This window comes from Vidua chalybeata, chromosome 1 (genome assembly GCF_026979565.1).
Source record: "Vidua chalybeata isolate OUT-0048 chromosome 1, bVidCha1 merged haplotype, whole genome shotgun sequence".
NCBI classification, from domain to species: Eukaryota; Metazoa; Chordata; class Aves; order Passeriformes; family Viduidae; genus Vidua; species Vidua chalybeata.
In genome coordinates this window covers 15,960,619-15,981,827 of record NC_071530.1, presented here as the reverse complement: position 1 = coordinate 15,981,827, position 21,209 = coordinate 15,960,619, and the positions used below count along the sequence as shown (strand labels likewise).

General features: G+C 36.5%; 1 protein-coding gene across 1 annotated transcript in view; it reads right to left on the bottom strand.

Annotated features, from left to right (window-relative positions):
- Window positions 1–21,209, bottom strand: part of MPP7 (MAGUK p55 scaffold protein 7) — a 146,524-nt gene that overhangs the window by 93,014 nt on the left and 32,301 nt on the right. Inside the window, exon 3 of the mRNA XM_053957095.1 lies at window positions 12,655–12,819. Within this exon, the coding sequence (XP_053813070.1) occupies window positions 12,655–12,691 (37 nt within the window). The 5' untranslated portion in view covers window positions 12,692–12,819. The remainder of the gene's footprint in view (window positions 1–12,654; window positions 12,820–21,209) is intronic.

Below are 21,209 nucleotides of genomic sequence, written 5' to 3'. Positions count from 1 at the left end.
CAATACAAAAGCACCTTCTCTGTTTTGCAGGATTAAATTTTAAAAACAAAACGAACACAGTTTTCCCAGACACACATGCACACAGAAATATTTCAGAAACATTTTTAATTTGCAGGTATTTGAGATTCTCTCTAGGGCTAAAGCAATTGCTGTTCTCAGTTATTTGTGGCACACCTCAGCAGCGGTCTCCGAGGGGCAGACAGTAGCACTCTGTTCCACAGTAGCGTACAGCATAAAACATCCATCGTGCACACAGACCATCAAAGTGCTGTCCAAGAAATGTAGCAACAGTGTTTGCAGCAGTCCTCTTTAGGGAGGTAACCTGGCATGAGCTGATATCAATTCATAGCACATGTTTAATTTTCCAGTGGGATTACTTGGGGTAAAAAGGACAAAATGCCTTTTTCTCCTGTCTGCTGTCTACAAAAACACCAATAGTCTCCTGGGATCCAAGATACATGGTCCTGTTATTATTTTTAGTCTGAGTAAGTGCTGCTGTTCATCACAAGAACAGATTTACAACGTATTCTACTGGTAAAAGAACATTGTTGTAAATTACAGGTTACCTATTGTTATTATGCTTATTATCTCCCTGAAGTTTATGATTCAGAATATTTAGAATATTTGTTAGTAAACATAATTCCACAACCTTTTCAGGCAGTACATATCCCTTTCAAAATTGCATACAGCACCTTTGGGTTCTGATTATTTATATTTTTATCTTTTTACTGCCCCTCAGTAAAATATTCTGGGAAAAAAAACTTATTTCCTGATACATTCTTTTTGTGCTCCAAGCATCTTTTGGTGGTAAACATTAATTTCTCTTAGAATCCTGCTTTTATTTAAATCTGTTCTTGTTTCTGCTTCAGAAATACTGCAAAAAGAAGATACAACTCAAACCACTACAATTTTGCAGACAAAAAAAAGACCATCAAGCTTTGCCTAGCAAGATACAATAATTGATTGAGGTGACAGCCAGAGAAAAGAGGTCTCAGTGGGACTTGTGGCTCCAGCTTCCCAGATTATTAGAACTTCAGAACTTAGCAAAAATGGTTGTTTTATCATACAATTTATGAAAACAGTTTCATTTAGAAAATGAAAATATTTCTTTTTTTTCATTTAGAAAATTTTAAAAATTCTTTACACTTGACCACTTTTGTTACTGTAAATATATCTACCTCAAAAGAACCTGAAGCCTGTCAGAAAATGGAATATAAATTTAATATGTAAGCTTGCACTGTGGCATAACTGCTTGGGGACAATTCCTGTGTGTCATTCAGAAGAAGGAAAACAGTAACTTCAAACACTGCCATCAAATAAAAGGCATGTAACAGAGTAAGCTTTCTTTTCCTTGATCCATAAGATTTACTTAAATTCCACATGTAATCAACTATAAAAACTATTCTCTCCTTGTCACTTGCTCCTCAACACTTTGATAATCAAATCCCTAGGGAAAAATAAAATGAAAGTTTGTATTTCCTGATGGATTAACTATTAGTGACACAGGGGGAGACTGAATCAGCCCATAATGAGACTTTGGTTTTACACACAAAACCCCACCTGCCAGCACTCCAGGAGTGCCAAACCCTTATACAGGTGCAGGTCCTTATACACATGAAGGTTTCGCATCCAGCTCAAACGTTTCTGTGAGCTTTACGTATTTGTATAGCCCTGAATTGCCCCTTCCAGGGAAACGGGTGTCCGTGTTCCTAGTGCACTACTCCAGCTTCCACAGCATCACACCCATCTGTGCAACTCCTCTGGGGAAGTGGAGACAATTAAACAGGTGTTGACTGATCTTATCCAATATCATGGCCATGCTTCTAGTTCTTCCCTGCTTTGGCTCTAGAGTCCAGTGTTTATAGCTTTCAGCCAGAAGGAAATGAGAATCCATCCCTTCTCTGCAGCAGTGGAAACTGAGGACTGTGCCATGCAGAATGCTGGAGAACACCACACTCTTGCTCTTCAGACTCCTCCTGAAACTGAACACTGTGTAGCCAGGAATTAAAAAAAACAACTCCATCAAGGAACCAAGTAAAAATCAGGCAAAAGGAGGACTTAGTGTATTAACCTGAGGAGAACAGAAGACAAAGATCTACAGAAGACAAAGATCAGAAGACAAAGATCAGAAGACATGTCTAAACTTAAATTTGTGTGATTACAGATCACCTGACTCAGCTCCAGAAGGTAATGGCAGAAGAAGGTGGTAGCACCTTTAAAGGCTTAACTTTCCTCTTGTTTCTTCTTTTTCTGTCTGTGGTGAGCAGTACCACAGAATCAAAAATTTTCAGATGGGCATTCTGATTTTTATCTATTAAGAAATAAAGTATGTGGATCTTCTACACACACCTCCAAGTAAAACATGATTTTTATTTGTGTCTAAATTACATTAAATGTGTTGATGTTATTCATTCCACTGTGAAGAAACAGTGAAAATTGTGGCTGGCATGTGACTTTACCAGCACATGGCATATTAAAGAAAAGGCTTTTGTGATATGGACAGGGACACAATAGTTTGTCTAGTGTAAACTGGTAATGAAGTTGACACCACTATATCGGCAGCTACACACTGGCCTAGTTTTCCTTACCAAATCTGAACAATTGTCACATGCATCTTTCCTACACATGAAGGGCAGCAGCTCAAATTCCTGCAGGCCTGTAAGATCTCACTGTACTGAGATGCTGCCATGCAGCAATAGAAATAATCTGAATTTCATAGTAGAGTGCTTCAGATCAACTTCAAACTCCTGCAAAACTTCTAAGTAGTATCTCAGGTGGTTCTAGAAGTCAGAGCCAAAGGCCATGGAAAAAAGTGCAAGTTTAACAATGGTTTAAGCACTGAGAGGCTGTTAAAACCAAGTTTTTTTTAATTGTTCCAAAAGCAATTATGTAGTCTGAAGGGATGCCACACCAAACACTTTTGATTACTTCTAAAACCAAAAATCAACTTTCCAAAAGTTGTGACACTCCCTAAAATAGTGACACTCCCTAAAATACAGGTTGTTTGGCAAATTGAAAAAGCATATTCATCACATATGCCCAGAGTGAGATGTACCAGCACCTCCAAGCTGAATGCTACCACTGTCTGCCAGGCCTTGATTGTGCTTTGGTCTCAATTTTGATGTTTCCCACCTTCTTGAGTCATATGGCATGCTTGGACCTCACATTTCTTTGAAAGGTCCCACAATGTAAATGAACACAATCAAGAGCTTTTCAAAAAATGTATCTAGAAGCTGTTAAAAAAAAATATTAAAAGCCAATTAAAAATCCTGTTATTTTTAATGCCTGATGTTGGCACCACTGTGCGGAGTGTCTTGCAAAAAAAAAAAAATTGCTTTTATTATACACTGTTGCTATTCTACTTAGGTTCTTGGTTTTTATCAGTCCAGTTTGCCTAAGTTTAACCAGCATTTATATTCAAAAGGAATCATGCACACATTGGAATTTACTAGTATCAAAATACATCACGTGTCAAAAATCAGTAAAGTAAACAAGACTTACACAAGAAAAACTAATTTATTTTGATTTGATTTTTATAAGTAGGTAATTTATTCCCAGAAGACCTGAGCATACATTAAAAAACTAACAATGTGATTAAACATAGAGGTGTAAGACAATTATGCAATTTTAAGAGGGGAAGTAAGTCTGGTCATTCCTCCTGGTCTCCTCCAGGGGAGAGGAACCCCAAGACCCATCACAATGTAATCACACCTAAAAGGGTAAAAGTTAAATTTCAACTGCCTTCTTTCAACACACTTAAACAGTTACTGTCTTCAGAGCATCTTCACCTTTTTCTAAACTTAATACAATTTAGTTTTATTTATCTGAAGATCAAAATGTAGAATAATGCTAACTCCAATTTAAAAACGCATAGATTTGCACATGCAATCAGATTTAAGAGTAAGAAGCAATGGAAACCTTTTAAATCAGAAACAACAGGACATAAAAGATTTTTCCAGTTTTAGAAAATTGCTTCCTTTGTAGTGTTATATTCTACAGAAGACCGCTTGTTCCTAGGAGGAGAATAAATGGCTAAGCAATTGATTAAACTGTTCCCGTACTGAACCACTCACGTTGCAGATTCCAGATGCTCTACATTCTTGACATCAGAATGGAAAAATTTACTGTTAGTCTAGAGAAATTTAATATCACCATTCTTGTCATATCCTTCATAGCTTCATTATTAGGACAAGTCTGTGGAAGCTATAAACTAGTGCTAAATGATAAAAAATATGGTCTCTGCGTTCCATCACTCTTGCATATTACAAGAAAACACCAACTTTGTTTTGGTTAGCCTAAGGAAAGAAATGGAAACATGGATGTGCCTTTGCTTTCATATGCTAATTAATTTCCTGAATTAGCATGCTGAACAATGATGCCAGGTTTCAAATCTAGAATTTTTAAAGCAACTTAGGGATAATAAACACTAAAGAACATACATCTAAAGGCCCAGAACAACACTGTAAAAATTTATTGTATTAATAAAACGGGACAAACCAACCTTTAAATTTTCCACTTTGTCAAAGGTAAAATAATCAGCACCATTTGCTGCCATTTATAACAAGCTAACATTTTTTCACATTTGAACTGTACTTTACAGTTCTATGAAGGCTCAGACATTTGCCTTACACACAACCAAGCATCATTGCAGTAGAAGCACTTATTCTGACATCCTTACTGTTGAATAACAAAATCATTCACTAACACCACATACTGAAAATTGTTTCATTCTGAAACTTGAGATTAGTATTTATGCACAGGTTCAAATAAAAACATATGTAGTATGTCTGCATATTAGGATGGACATACTGCACTGTCCTATCAGACTCCAGCTGTAAAAAGACCACTAAGTGCTCAAATTTATGTGCTACAAATAATTCTATTTTTATGTTCTCTTAAGTAATTCCACTGAATATATGGGCTTGCTGACATTACAAAAAGTTAAAGAGTAACAATTTTTCTCTGCGGAGCCAGATGGATTAACTCATTCCAGTAAGCACCTTTTTTAAATTTTGTGGTTTAGTGTTTCTACAAAAAAAAAAAAAAATTCAAAGTACAGAACACCAAGTAACTACATAATGCACTTGCATAACTATGACATGCAAGTGATCAGCATCTTGGGAAAAATATCTGTTTTGATTTATTTGCTAATTCACAAAAAAAAAGTAAAATGCTGAAATCCTTACAGATGGCAGAGCAATAGAAATACTAATGCTGTATATTTTTTCTATTGAAAAAAAGAATTTTGCTGTAAGTGTCCTCAAAGAACAAGACTGCATATTCATAAGGGCAATAGTATTTTAACTTAAAAGTTGTACCTAATTTTTATTCCTCCAAGCTACAGTAAATTTGTTAGCCCACCTTAAAACAATGTTATGACAGAAAATGTTGAATGAGTAATTATTTAAACCTATCACTTTAAAAAATATTATTTCCTTCAAAATGGAAAAGTCTTTTAGTTTTGAACTTGGCTCCCAGAGCTAAAGAATACGCAGTTGTTTGAAACAGTTATTGGTCTTTTAGGATTTGTCTCAACATGTGTATTTCAGATTTAACACACCACATACCGTTAACGTTCTGATGTGAGTTAAAGAGTTGATCTCTATCTGCATCTATACAGGGCAAGACTTGCTGCAAAGTTCCTGCTTGTATGGCTCATCAAAGCTGTTTCAAAACCAAACCCCCTCAAAAACGTAGTTACTAGACACTGTGTCAACATGGATATTTTCAAAGTTCGTAAAATGTACTTTTATGAGTATTCAAAAGCCCATCTTTTATCTGCAAGAATAACATATACATAAAACTGATTTAAAGTGAACCATCAAAGACAAATTAACAAGCAGCTTGTGGAAAACTCATACAAAAATTTTATATATATATATATTTTTTTTTTTAATCCTGTCTCTTCCAATGAAGCCTGCGTACTATGGCACCTTGAATAACCTTGACTAATTGACCAGTCCTTTCCACAGACATCAGCTTGGCACGTCTTTGGTATTTCTATCTCGATCTTCATCAGCCCTAGAGAAGGCAATAGCAAGTACCTGGCAGGCAGTCAGGAAAGTACTCATTCCAGCACTAGGAAGGCACTGGGCACACTGGCCATGTTTTAACCCTTTAGTCACAGTTTACAAGGTTGTAAGATACTTAGCACTGGGGAGGGGCAGCAAGGACTCCTAAACACAGCATTTTACATCTGCAAAAGGAAGACAGAATATCTCATTAAGAGCTTGAATAAAGACTTCTAACAATAGAAATCAACATTATTTTCAAATCAGTTGGGTCTAAGAATAATGGAAATAGTGTTGGATTACCAAGTATCTCAACCTCTCATGGTCAAGATACATGCTAATCATGTATCTCATACAGGATATATCTGTCATGAGAGTGGGAGAAAAAGTCCTACAATCCTAGGCAGTACTGATGCCTGAAATAAAATCAGTGTATTATTTCAGTGCTATGATTCACTGCAGGACCTAGCTTAAGAACTAACACTCAAAACAAGTTATGCCATTACACAATCAGTCATATATATGCAGCCACCTACACTTCATTTAAAAGTTTATAGAAGAATATAGGAATATACACAAATTTAAAGAGTCAAGTATATTGACAGACTGAGAAAGGTGGGGCTGTTCAGTGTGGAGAAGAGGAGTGGGCATAGAGACCTCCAGCAAACTTCCAATATCTGAGGGGAGCCTACAAGAAAGGCTAGAGAGGAACTCCTTGTCAGGAACTGTACTGATAAGACAAGCAATAATGGTTCAAACTGAAAAGAGGGGAAATTTAGGTTAGTATGTGGAAGAAATTCTTTGTGGTGAGATTGGTGAGGCACTGGAACAGGCTGTTCCCAGAAGCTGGGGCTGTCCCATCCCTGGCAGCGTTCAAGGTGACGTTGGATGGGGCTCTGAGCAACCTGGTCTAGTGAAAGGCATTCCTGCTCACAGCAGGGGATTTGAAGTTAGATGACCTTTAAGGTCCCTTTCAGCCCAAACCATTCCATTATTCTACATCGTCTTCTTTTGAAAGTAAGTTTAGGAAAGTAAACTATTTGAAGTAATTAAATTATTTCATCGTTTATTTGTAAAACTAATACATTGCTTTGAGCTGTTATTTGTGTATGATGGTTTTTTTCCTAAACCAATGTGTTATTAAGAAAAAAAAAATAAATTTTGAACCCCTGCATTTCACAACATGCAACTAACAGCTAGCAGGGAAGCTTCTCATTAGCTCCTAGCAGTAATAAACTGCCTTCTGATTAACAGGTTTAATTCTTCTAAATCAGCCAGGATTTGATGTGATATTGGGCTGAGAAGCCACAGAACCTTCCATTAAATGCACACAGTATGTAGGCTCTGCTGGCTAACCTGGATGCTGGCACAGCTACACTTGAGGGGCACCGCACGGCAGCGTGCTCTCAGCAAAGGACACCTGGCATCACTAGAACAGTCAACCACTTGTGTGCTACAGCTTTCAGTCCAACAAACAGAACCATATCTAACAGAGCCTCTGCTTAGAAACAGTATAGGTTACTGTACCTTCAAATTTATGACAAAACTACACACTGCTCACCCCAAAAAAAAAAAAAAAAAAAAAAAAAAGGGGGTAAAATTGTTTCAGCTGCCAGACCATTTGAATTTAAATGTGTCCAAAAACTGTAACAGTTAAAAGAGTTTACCATCAGTAAATATACTTACACACATTTTCTGATTCCACACTACTGAATCAGTCTAGCAATATTAACACAAAACAGAACAGTTTAGAGAAATTTCATTTCATTTTGAATGAATTTTCCAAGTCATCATAAATACATTGATACCAAAATAAATACCCTTTCCAACACCAGTAGGTTGTATTTTTAAAAATTAAATCAGATTGCAATTAAAGCTAGCCAGACATCTCATACTTTCCCAAATCTTCCAAATTAATGTTATCCTAAAAGCCATGTAATGCCTCTGGCAGATGGAGATGGGGAGAAATCAAGAATGCAAGGATAAAATATTGGCTCTGTTTATTAATTCAGTATAAATTTTACCTTGGCTGTCATATCCATTTTCATGAATATCTGGCCATACCTATGCATCTCAACATGCTGAGGAATTAAAGTAGCTTTGAAATTGTGATGCAGCCAAAGCATTTACATACCACACTTGCTGCAGCACACCTACACCTAAAGTTATAAACAAGAGTGTAAAACAGGCAAGTGAAGGCTTTCCCTCTGCTCTGCTTCCACCACAGGACGCCAGTGGGGAAATAAAGGCAGTTTGGAGCAGGAACTGATGACCCTGCAAGGCTTTGCCCTGGCAGCCTCCAACAGAAGAAAACTCCCAGAAAACTTTTCCTTCATTGCTCTAAATTCCCTTTCTCTTCATCTCATAACAATGAGATGGACAGATCTTTGGCCACCATTTTATGTTGCTGCACTCTTTAAATAGGCTGTAAAAATAGAACTCTCTGATTTCTATCTTCCTCTGAATCCTAAAAATGGGGTTAAAAGGGTAAAATTAAAATTTTAGCACTTCAGGTTAATTTGTCCTTCTTCTACTAGAGGTGTTTCTGATGCTCCCCTTTCAGCTTAGCCAACTATTCAGTTTTTTCTTCACATTACTATCTTTTTTCTCCACCTTTTAACCTTTTTATTATCAAATCCTCTTATAAAACATCATGTTGAAACTGACAAGCTGATCAAAATGCATTGATACAGTAGTAAATAAAGAGAAGACATCTATATGAAAACAATAAAAAAATGACAGCTTTCTTTTTGTTCAGTTGACTGCAAAATCGTCTTTGAACTTCACATTGCTTGCAGTGGTCTCTGACCACTGGGAAGTCAATCCATATGAACTATCCTAGCAAAATATTTCTACCAGCATTCAGCATATCCACATCAACAGCATGCAGCTTCAGAGGTCGAGACTAATGCTAAAGAATCACAGAATACACTACTATAAATGCATTTTGGAAAAATACCTAACATTTAGAACAGATTTCACATATCTATGTAGTATTAGAAAACAGAGATGAAAGCACGAAACCCAGGAATATTTTAAAGGCCATATGAACTTAAAATTTGGTTAGTAACAAATGTGGGGGATTTTTTAAATTAATACTCTAACATGTATTCAGTTTTGCAGTCTTATAATACTTAGAAAACTCCACTATCTGGCACAGTGCTCGCTTCTTTATGTGCTCAAGGAGAAACTAACATAAACCCTCGCACATTTTCTCTTTCTATAATTTACAATATTCAAATCCAAGAACTGCTTCTGACTTTCACTGCATATAAGCAATCTCACACAGCTTTACTTGGTGCCTAAACTTGGCCCATAAATGTGATTTTCCTGCTGACAACATATGAAACAAAAACATAAAGTCTGCTTTGCACAATCATGCACTGGTTTTTGAGAACAAACAGAAAAGCATTTTTAAGCTTGTCAGTTAAGCAAGCTTGATACAGCATTGGTAGGAAAGAAATCTGCAACAAGTTTACAATGTTTTTCACATTAGAACAACACTTAAAGCATAATGATGTCATCTTGGCTCCACCAAAGTCAGCAACAAAGCTGCCATCTACTACTGTGAAGCCAGCATTGCAATTTTACACCTTTCTAAATATAGCAGATAAGTGAATGCAAGATCTCACAGATTTGCTTTACCTGCAAAAACAGAAGTCTTCTTGCTCAGTCTTCAAAAATTTTGGTGGGCTTGCACACAGAGGGCAAGCAGACTTTTGCAACACAGAAACTGTTGAAAGCTTTTGACTCAGCCTGAGGCATAAGCTCAGCCTTCCCTTCACGCTGGTTGCTTTAAGATAATCTTGACTTGACACAGACAAGACCATAAACTTAAGGGTCACACAGATGTTATACACAATGAGCAGCTTTTCAATTATTACTATTATTATTATGATATAAAAATAGGTTTTCTATATGGCTAATGGGGAGTGGAAGAGAAAGAAGCATTTGCACGTAAGCCTTTGTCCTCTGTCTTTAGGTTAGTGAAGCCAGATCAACCTGGTAAGGTGTAAGATTAAATTAAAAGTCACTATACCAGTCTGAATAAATTAAACCAAACTTTTTTCAAAAAGACTGAAAATAGTGTAGCCACGATTTTGATTTATCATAGCTTAAAGCCTGGTAAATGCCCCTCAAAACAGATTTAAAAGGTATGGCTTGTGTTCAGAAGAAGATACAGGTTAAAACATGGTAGGACAAAATCAAGTATATGAAGAATGTATATGAAGAAAGCAGTTTCAAGGACATGGTGCCACTTCTAATAAAAGCTGTAGACAAACTAAAAGCAAGGCAAAATGAATACAGTCAGATAAACATTTAGTCTCATCAAATACAGCCCATCATGAACACTATCCTATTTTTGACAGTGAACTGATACTTCAGACTATATTAAAAAAAAATCAATCAATAATGTTTCCATACTGGTGACTGAATGTCCAGTGATCCATGACATGGCAACTTTTGATATTCACAGATGAGTGCATTTCTATTTACAAACCCTCACAGAATTCTTTCATTTGTTTTTAAATCCAGGTTTACTTTTATTGCACCCAGCATCTAACAAATACAAAAATAGGTTAGGCTGCACTTTGATTGTATTTACAAAAGAGAGTCTTTGCAAACAGACTGAACAGGGTTATGTCCCTATCCTAAAGGTCCCACTAAGTGACTTGTCAAGTCCTCTGTGCCCCAAACAGGTCAGTTTCAACTCATCACATACCACAATACCAGTCTGTGCAGGTAGGGTGAGAGGAAGACTGCTTACCCACACAGGAAGAATAGAGGTAGGAAACATTTTATGCACATCACTACCTTTTAATCTAAGAGTGAGAGTAACAGCAGAAAAACAGGACTCCAGTTAGAAACCACCTGTATCATAGCCAGGGTAGAAAGCACAGTTTGATGCAACCATCCCAAAAATACTTAAGTGCATATCAGCTCAATCAGGAAGTATTGTAAAGAAATGGAAGAAAAAAAAATTCTCTTTTCACTCCAAATGCAATTTTTTATTTCGAGAAACAATTTATAACTTGAGGAAGAAAACAAAGGACTTAACAAGCCGTATTACTTAACAGCAAGATATTAACAGCATGTATTCTGTTTTACTATAAATTTCATGGGACAATGGAGACACCTGAGTTTTAACACAGATCTTAATTATTAAAGGTATGTTTCCATTGTCAGATGGATTAAATAGGACAGTAAAACATGCTTAGAGCCATTTTAACACACAATATTTCAAAATTAGGATTATCTTCTACTTTTTGAAGCCCCTCTCCTTCTTTATTCAGAAAGCCTATGACTATTACTTTTGGACATATTGCAATCCTTAAAAATAAACAAGTAATAATTAAAAAAAAAATAAGGAAAGTTTTGAAAGGACACAAAAGGGTGCATGATAAAGAAAGTAAAGGTCCAGAGTAGAAAATTAGCCTAGAGTAGACCCTGACACATCTTCCAAAACTCAGATTTAGCATACTGAACAGTTTCAACTCACTTATTTCCATGAGGAGAGGGAGAGAAAAGAAAGGTATGCAGAGATAGGGTTTGGCAAAGTCATAGTCAAATCCCTTAAACACAGGAATAGGGAGACAAAAAAAGCATATAAAACCAAACAACTCTCCTTCCCCATGGCAACAAATAAACAGACGCACACCCTAATTGTAAAGATTAATATTGTCATCTAGGATAAATTTCATGTGTAGGGAAAACAAAATCACTGCCCTGTACATTCTACTAAAAATAAGAATCAAATGCAGTTCCTTATATACATACTTAAACACATATTTTTTGATTCCTGACTTGAAATGTCCGTCCTAATTTTCCAAATCCTTCTGTTACTTCTTGTGCATAAAATTATGTGGCACAGAGGTGGAAAGCAGGGATTTTTGTATTGTATTGCAACCTCAGCTGGATCACCCTTTTTTAACACTCTCAAGCAAAAATACTAACTTTAGTTATCCCAAACAGAGGGACAAAAATACTGTCAGAGAGGGAGATTTCAGGATAACAAGAAGATGAAATTTAACCTATGAATATAACCTAATATTGCCACAAATAAGGTGAAAACTATGGAAAGCTACGTATCTGCAATCCCACTGCCAGCAGTCAGTGACAGGAACTGGGCTCTGATATGGAAGGCAAGTGAAGGAACTTGAGACAGTATTTTTCTTCTCCTAATTTGTTATAGAGTTGTCAAAACTGAATAGTCTGTGTTCAGAAATAACTCCACTGATAACTGTAACTCACAGAGGGGATAGTCTAGACTGCTGCAAATATTAAGGCATGCATGATATCATCATCTTTTTTTTTTTCCCTCCTCCTCCTTTTTCAAGTTAACATTGTAGGAACCAAGTTCAGAGATGAATCCAAATTCTTCAGATCCATCTATAATATATGTTTGGATCTGCTCTTTTTAGGAGGTTGGGGATGGAGGGGAAGAAGGTGGTGGTGGAACTTTTCAAAATTAATATATTTTATCTGTGGTGTTTCATGTATCTAAATTAACTTCAGGGAGAAAAGGTGATGTTTTAAGTCTTAAATTTAAAATCTGGTGAGACTATAATTAATTATCTTACTTGAAATACAGACTTAACAAATAAGATGTGGAGGAAACACAGCCCCTCCTTGGCCTGAGTACCTGTGTCACTTCCAGATCCAGTTGATAACGCTGGCATGATTTAGTCTGCAGAGCGTCACGCAGAAACCTCAAACCAGCACTGCAGCCAGAAGGCAGAAGTTTATTTCAGTTTAACTGCTTGCAGCCAAGTTGTCCACAAAGATTTATATTATCTCCCAGCTTCTCCTAGAAAGAAGAGAAATATAATTTTACAATTAAGAATATTGTTAAACTGTATATTTCTGCAGGTAATCAAATCCAATGATTATCATGAAATAAGCTTTTATTTAAGATTCTCAAAACCAAGCACTAGGCATTTATTTATGACTCTTAAGACTTTTGTTTCTTCCAGATGAAACAAGTTTTGTTTTCTTCAGTCTAGCCTATAATCCCATTCTGCATTAAGGATAATTTAACCCATTTCTCTTGTGTAAATTATACTCTTTAACTCCAACATGTCAAGCATTTTGAAAATAAAGACTAGAGGTATTCTATTAAAACTGTGAATAATTGAGGTAATTCAAATTTTGCTACTACTTATCTCAGGGAAATAAAATTTCTTACTAGCACAGTAATTTATTCAGTGTTTCTATTCAACCTCCTTTCAATTGTTTTCAGGCCATTTAAGATTTTTCTTTGCAATCTGGAAATATAATCTAAATTTTAACTGAAGCTGTAAAAAGTAGGACTAGAGCAAATACTTTTCTAAGGTAAATAGCAGTTTGATTCCTGGAGTTGATGGAGCCATTACCATGTAAGGAATTTTTGTGTGATTCACTACGACAAAGTCAGTGGTTTTTTAACACATACTTTGTAATAATTGTACAGGTCTACTGATAGTAAATTTTGGGTCTTTCTTTTAACCACTCTCTGAGAAAAATTCCGAGTAGATGTAACAAAAATTAAAATTAACTTCAAATATAAGTGAAGGCATTTGTATTCAAGTATGTTAAAATATGAAACTGGAACGCAAACGTACAAAAAGAAATTCCAAGTTATGACAGCAAATGTCTACTTAGAGTGGGGCAGAGAGAAGGAAGGGAGGGGGGAAGTAGAACCTACCAGAAAATAAGGACTTTTTTCATAGATTTCAGTAAACAAAAAGGATCCTTGAAGAAAGAAAGCAGCATAGTTCTGCTTTAGCAAAAGAAAATAAACAAATAGAAAAGCATTTTGCCGCTGCTATTGCTGGTTTGGTTTTTGTTGGTTTTTTTTAAAACACATTCATATTAATCAGAATGACTTTTGAAGTCATGTTGGCTCTTAAAGTGCATATTTTGGACCCATTTTAACTTGGCAACAGGCTTGTGGAAGAGTGATATACAGGTGCTGTAAACAGTGTATGCTGTTCAAAATTTTGTTTTTCACTGAAAAAAGTCTCCACATGGCTAAAAATATTGCAGTGTACTAAAGGCCATCCACAAGATTTTGTTTAATAAGTTTTAAAGCAATCATTAGATATAAGTTAGTTGTTCACTTGTCCCCAGGCATAAGCCTACAGTTTAAATAGTCTGGCAGGTTTTTTTTAAGTACAGGGTTTTTTTTACGTCCCCTAGGCATTTACTCAGTGAACCTGGGTGGTTTGGGTAAGAAGGCAAATACAGCAGAAGTTACCTCCCTCAACAAATTCTTCTGTAATGAAAAGAACCAAATAAAAACCTAAAAGCTTATCTATTAAGACTGTTTAGGATTTTGGATTTTTTTAATTATAGAAGTTTATGAAGAAAGTAAGTTTTCAGTAAAAAAAATCAGCCTCAAAAAATATTTTTACATTCATCAAATCAGCACAAAGTCCATTAACTTAAAATTTAAATCATGGATAAGGAAATTAAGTATTTCAGAGTGAAAGCTCATCTTATGATGACAAGAGCTGTAAAACATCTATATACAAAGCTAGCCAGGGTGCAGTTTAAAAGAGGGGAAAAAAAAAAGACATCATAGCCAAGGACACATTGTACCAATTAAGAAGGAACATATTCACTTTACATTAATTCCACTTGTTTTCTGTTTAACACATAAAGAAGGAGTCCTGTCCCAAACTCAGTGACAGTCCCCAGCGCGAGCACACCAGAGCAGCCGTATGAAGGATAGAAGCATTTTTACTTTAACATGTATAAGAAACTGGTTAAAACAAAATCATCAATTACTAATGAAACATCTTACATTTATGTGCATCTTAAAGTACTTTCATCTATTAAAAAGAAAAAAAAAAAAAAAACCAAAACAGAAAAAAAACAAAACCAACCATTATAAGCATATTACTATTAACAAGAAATTTGCATTCCTTAAAAAGAGTTCACTGCAAAATGCAGAAAATCTTATTGATCTACATATATGCGATGTATTTCAACTCCATCAGTTTATTTTTCTTTATTTCACAGTAAATCACTCAATACAAAAAAATCAAGCTCCTCATTATTTAAGAAATCTATATACAGCATAAAGTTATTGCCCCCTGATCCTAAATATATATTAATGAAAAATAAATGACCTGATGAAATCCTTACCAGTAAAATGCTTAATATTTTGCTGGAATGGGATGGGGATTTTTTTTTTCCTAACGTGCAAATTAAGCTACATTTTTGCAGTGATGATGCTATTTTCTTTGGCTCACTTCATTTAAAATGCTTTGGAAGTTTTTGCCGGAGCCCAGCCATAGGCATTGCTGACTGCTGTATGGAATCGATTTGCTGCAACACAGAAATACCAGCTGTTACAGTATGTCCTGAGAGGGATTACCGAATATTCCTAAATTGAAGTTCAATCCATCTTTCCATAAAAATTAGGAGCCAGGGCCAGGAACGTAACAGCAGTATCAAGTGCACCTGAGGCATTTACAATACCCAGCAGAACTGTTACAACCAGCCTTTAAAAAGGGCTTATTTTTGAAATTTCATTATTCCAGTTGTACCTTGCTTCTATAGATCGCACCGTATCGGGTTCTGCTGGCACCCGCCGTGTGGAAACAGCGACGCCCGCCCGGCCCCTCACGGCTCCCGCCTGACCCCTGGCGGCCGCGGGAGGCGCCGCGCCCGCCTCGCTCCCCACACGCAGCGGGCAGGAGCCCCTCGCGAGGCAACACGTGCCTTCCTTGCTTCTGCTTCTCATTATTTTTATAAAAACGATATAAAGATGAAATAACAAAACGCATAATTTTAATTGTTTCATTATCTGCATAATGAAAGACATCTCTATTTTAAGGCGTTCTGGTTGAACGGCAGGTATTGGGGAAAAAAATAAGCCTCGGCTGTAAAAAGCACAGAAACGCACCCTTGTCTTCCAACAGCTCCCACACACTGCAGGGTCATCAAGCCAGACACAGCTCTGGTCACTGCCACCACAAGATCATTACAGTGACATTACTCACCAGGGTGACATGCCCCGGTTACACAAGGCCAGCAGTGGGGCAGGAGCCTCCCAGGAGCACCTTCCAAAACTGCAAAATTCTAGAATTAACAGCTCTCCAAGGGAACCATTTTTTCTGCTATCACACATGTAAGAGAGGCCCCTTAGCAAAGGATGAGGGGATAAATCTTGTTCGTGACCACTCACGTTGTGAATACAGGACTGGTAAGAATAGGCAGAGGTCAGGCAGATGAAGCAAGCAGGTGGGAGGCAGCTGCAGAGTGCCAAGATGAATGGCCTTCCATGTAATAATTCCAGCTTGAGTAGCTTCTTTCTAGCATCCTCTATTTCTTTTGAATTGAAGTGACTCCATCAGTCATGCATACACTTTATTTCAGTCAAGTTCATTTTTCGAGAAAAGATGAGGTAGAAAAGCTAATTCAAATTTGTGCTTATGGCAAGCACCAGGCAGTTGGAGACAAAACACATGAAGTCTTGGTTCTACCTCAGACTTCCCACACAAACCTCAATGAACTCCATAATATTTATTTCTGAAAGGGTATTTTACAAGTTACTCAATATTTTGGCACTTTAATGAATATAAATTGATTTTCTTCACATTTGAAAAGCAGACTGAGACTTCTGATTAATTTATGACAGACAAAAACATAAAAAGTATGAACATAGCAATGTTACAAATCAAGAGGTGGGCAGGCTGAGGGTGGGACACATAAACCTAGGTTGTTTGATACAAGAAACCGTCAACCTATTTTTCTAAAGGATGCTACAATTGTGATGACTAGAACCTTGATTTCCAGGACTAAACCAGAATGTCTGCAAATAGTATTCAAACTACCAGATAGAGATTTCATGCAGAGACAGGAAATTTGACAGCCAGTCAGTCTTGTATTCATTATGGGGCCTCAAGTAATTGAGTGACTACAGACATGTATACAAGACTCCAAAACCCAGTGAGCACAGGAAATTGCCAAGGGGGGTTTTCTAGACTGGGAAAAGTAAATCTGTTTCAGTAGACAAAATCTGAATTGAAAACTGTGGTGGACTCCTTTGGAAGCTGTAATGTAAGGGGATCTAGTGAATTCTTAAAACTCTTCTGAAGAAGGTTTCACCTCCTTAATCACACGGTCTCCGACAGGCTACTGGAACTCGCTTGTGGCTCCTGACAGGCTTCCAAAGCTGCTCAGCCACCCCTACAGGCAGTACATACTTGCTGGCAACAGGAACCTTCAAAAAATCTTCAACTTGAATTATTGCACAGAGGACATGTGCATAAACATGATGGGTCTTCAAAGATGCTGCAGAAGCAAGAAGCTACCTCTGACTCAGTCAACTGTGTGTGTAATGAAAATTATAACTATCGCAAGGATCTCTCTGTATGGAGTCTACTTAAAAACCCCAGAAATATCTGTGGCAACTACCAAATGTAATTAACTAATACACCAACACGGAAAACATGGACTGCCCCAAATTGAAAAGGCCAACAGCTGCCTTCACTAACTTTCTCATGGTCTTGTCATCACATCAGTCTTCAGCCATAAGAAAAATTAAAGGCTTCTGCGTATTTTTCTGTATAATGTTCTATCAGTGTTCTCCATTTGATTTAGGTTACACCATAGATATGTTCGAAAGAACCTCATTTTTTTTAAAGACTTTGAGAACAGTAGATAATTTTGGCATCTTAAGCATCCCTGAAAATATGTAACTGCTTGGTATTTAATTTATACATTTGTGGTTACATCTTTAACAAACAGCAGTTTGGAAAAGAATCATTTTATCTTTCACTGTGACTTCCACTTCCATGGCTCAAATCTGACTGTGAAGTCAGTGCATCAGGAAAGAGCTCTCTCTGGTCTTTACTTATGGGAAACAGTCTGTGGCGGCTGTTTCCAGCAGTTTTATCAACACCAGAAAGAAGTCAGGCTTATTTCCAGTGAGTGACCCTCCTGACTGTGTCTAAGCTCCATGTTTGGACATTTATGATTTTATTCTCCTTCTCTTCAAGGATGAGCTCCCACTAGACACTTCCCTTGCTAGATTATTAACAGAAAACACACAACTTCAATCACTACCTGACCATACATTTCCAAAAATATGCCAGAAGCTCATATATGGGGGGGATCCTCTCTCATGTTTGACTGAGTTTGTTCAAAGGGCTCAGAAGACAGGCAGAAGGAAAAGAGCACAGTGTACTATATTATTCCTTCACAACTTCAGCAAAAGACAGGTTTCTCCTCCTGATGAAAGTAATCCTGTGTCAATGGAAAAATCTCACTTACCTTAACAACTCCAAAAGCAACACTGAAACTGGCATCACAATTTTCCTTTTTCAGACTGTTTTCCCCCATAATATTCTTTCATGGTCTGGAGCAGGACCATTTATCTAGATACCACTGTTATCTAAACCCTCTCTAAATACAAGTGTGGAATAATTCTTTCAATTAGTCAATACAGCACAGAAAAATCCAGAAATAAAATATAGAATATATTAAGATATTAAAAGGTTGGTAATATTATTAATTAATATATTATGTATTACAGTTTAAGTTTTAGAAAGTTTCTTGCAGCCTGAAAACACTGCCATGATAAATGTGAAATATGTTCAATAAGTACCAATATTAAAACAGAGGCAAAGCTTTTTGCAACCTGCACCTTCTCTGTCTTTAACACAAAAACCCCTACGTGAGCTCTGTCCAGACTTCGATTTTTAATGTCAGTGTTTGAACACATTCCTTTAAATGCATGAAAACATTCCTTTAAATAAACACACTAAAGCTACCAGTTTAATTTTAACCAGCATCACTGTTGTAGATGTCCAATACCCTTAGACAGATCCAATTTTCTGCAAATAAAATGTAGCAACTGACAGAATAATATTAGTTTAATATACTAGTTTAATAAAGCTATTCATTAAAATGTGACCTAAACTATGTCTCAGATCAAAGGTTGCTCTTTCAGTTTGAGTTACTGGTTTGGGCACACTTTTAACACTTTTCCCCTAGCTGCAAGCCATTCCTTTCCTTGGAAAATAGCTGTCAGCAGGTACCACAGCCTCTCCATTAATTACCTGCACAAATAGTTTTGTTCTGGCAGTGTTTCCTGACAGTCTGTTTGAAAAATGTAACTACCTACAGTAAATTACAAACCTTACTGACCCCCAAAATCCTGAAAAAAATTGGCAATTTTTCTATAAATGAGAGTTCAGCAAAACCTACTGCAATGAGTCATCCAATAACCTCAACACTCTCTAACAAACAATTTAAAATGTTTTGCACCAAGGGGCTCTGCAACTCCAATTTCAGAAATATACTTCATATTTTAATAGTATTATAATGCAGTTTGAGCCCACATTTACAAAAGTGGATGGAAAATCTGTGATAGAAGTAAAACCAGGATTAAGGACATCCTAAAGAAAACTAGTAAATGTCTAATTGACTTAAATAGTTTAGCCACATATTAGTGTCACCAGCATTATTTACATCATAGTCCAACAAAACATGAATGCATCAATTCTCAGGTCTGTTAAACAGCTATATCCAAAAATCATCCCCACAAATACATAAATATTCAAATTATTATTTCAAACTCAGAAATACCTCCTCCAATGTCAGAATGTAATTTTTCAAACTCAAAATTTTGGACACCTCTAGAGCCAAATAAGGCAAAGATATTTTACAATGCTTCCAAATTTTATTACAGAACTTTTGATCACTCCTCTTTCATATCAACTAATCTTCTCCTTTGTTCAGCATAATTTTCCATAATCCTCCTCTGTCAAAATGTGATTATTGTTTTAGAGGATGGGTAAAGAAAAGAGATTAATTAATAATTAAGCACAGGGTTTATTTTCTGAGAGCAAAATCAGAATAAACCCCACTTTCTTAGTATGTGTTTTTATCCAAGAAAAAATCCCATTACAATAATTTTCATTTTAATCAGATTTCCTTTTTCAATGTGAAGTTTTAAAATTCAGTGAGCAATCTGGACAATACACCTTTAGCTCAATTTTGAAAAACACTTTGATTTATTAAATGGTAATTTATTAGTTGCATCTTGAGTGTAACAAAAAGTATTCCTTAAGTGTACATGTGCATAGTAAAAACAGTATTGCACATGGACAGACAGCTAATCAGAGGAAGTCTGTGTTTGACTTTCATCAGTTTACAAGCTTCTTCTCAATCACTTTTCTGTGATTCAAGTTTGTAGAAGAAAAGAAAGGTGAAGGTTAATATCCAATCAATGACACATTCCAGTGCCTTTGCACTGCTGGTACATCAAGCATTACCAGATGCTTCTTGCAGTCTTCTATCTTCTCTGGAAGTTCCCTGTGACCATCCTTCATTCTTGAATTCTCCAATTCCTTCTAATTTCCAGATGCCACTGAAAAGCTCTCTTCTTGCTGCATATCCTCCACTCTTCCTTCTTGGCAAACTCTGGCAGCACCATTGCATCAAAGCCACTGTATGACTTGTCACCTGGCATGTACTTCCTTCCAGTTTTATTTTCATTTTCTTCCTTTTCTCCATTTCCCTCCTTCCAAGAGAGAAGCTTCCCTCTCTCAGGCCCTGCTGTCCAAATTCTACGTTGCAGTTTCTTGCTTCACATCTCTATTCATTTTACCTTTTCCCTTATGACACTGCTATGTACTCACTATACTTGTCATGAATCCAAGAACCTCCAGCAATGAACTTGGCCTTTACCCCCTCTATTTATAAATATTCCCATCTCCTGACATTTTACTTTTACTTCCCTTACTGTTTTCACTTTCTGCTATCTCCATTTCCACTCCCACCCCACTGATCTTTTACATCACTGTTCACATGGGAAAATGTGAACGGCTGTCACACCATTGCTTTCTAAACCTAGAGTCAGTTTTCAACTCTATTTTTAACCATCAAATCCTTGCTTTACTACTCTCCAAATACCTCCTTTAAGGCTCTTCCCTTTCTTCTAGAACATGGACTAGCAGAGTTGAAACAGGTAAGAAGCCTAAAGTGTGTGGCAAATGTTAGCAGCTGCAGACAGGAACACCTACATAGGGAAGGTCTGTCTGCAGCTCTGCACCATCTCCAGGATGGAACCACCCTCGAAGCAGGACTTTCCTGTCTCTTCAGTTACTTACAGGCAACAGCAATACTCTAAAAATTTTGGAACAAATAATATATATAGCTTACAAAATTATATATTAGAATTCAAATAAGATATAGTTAAGA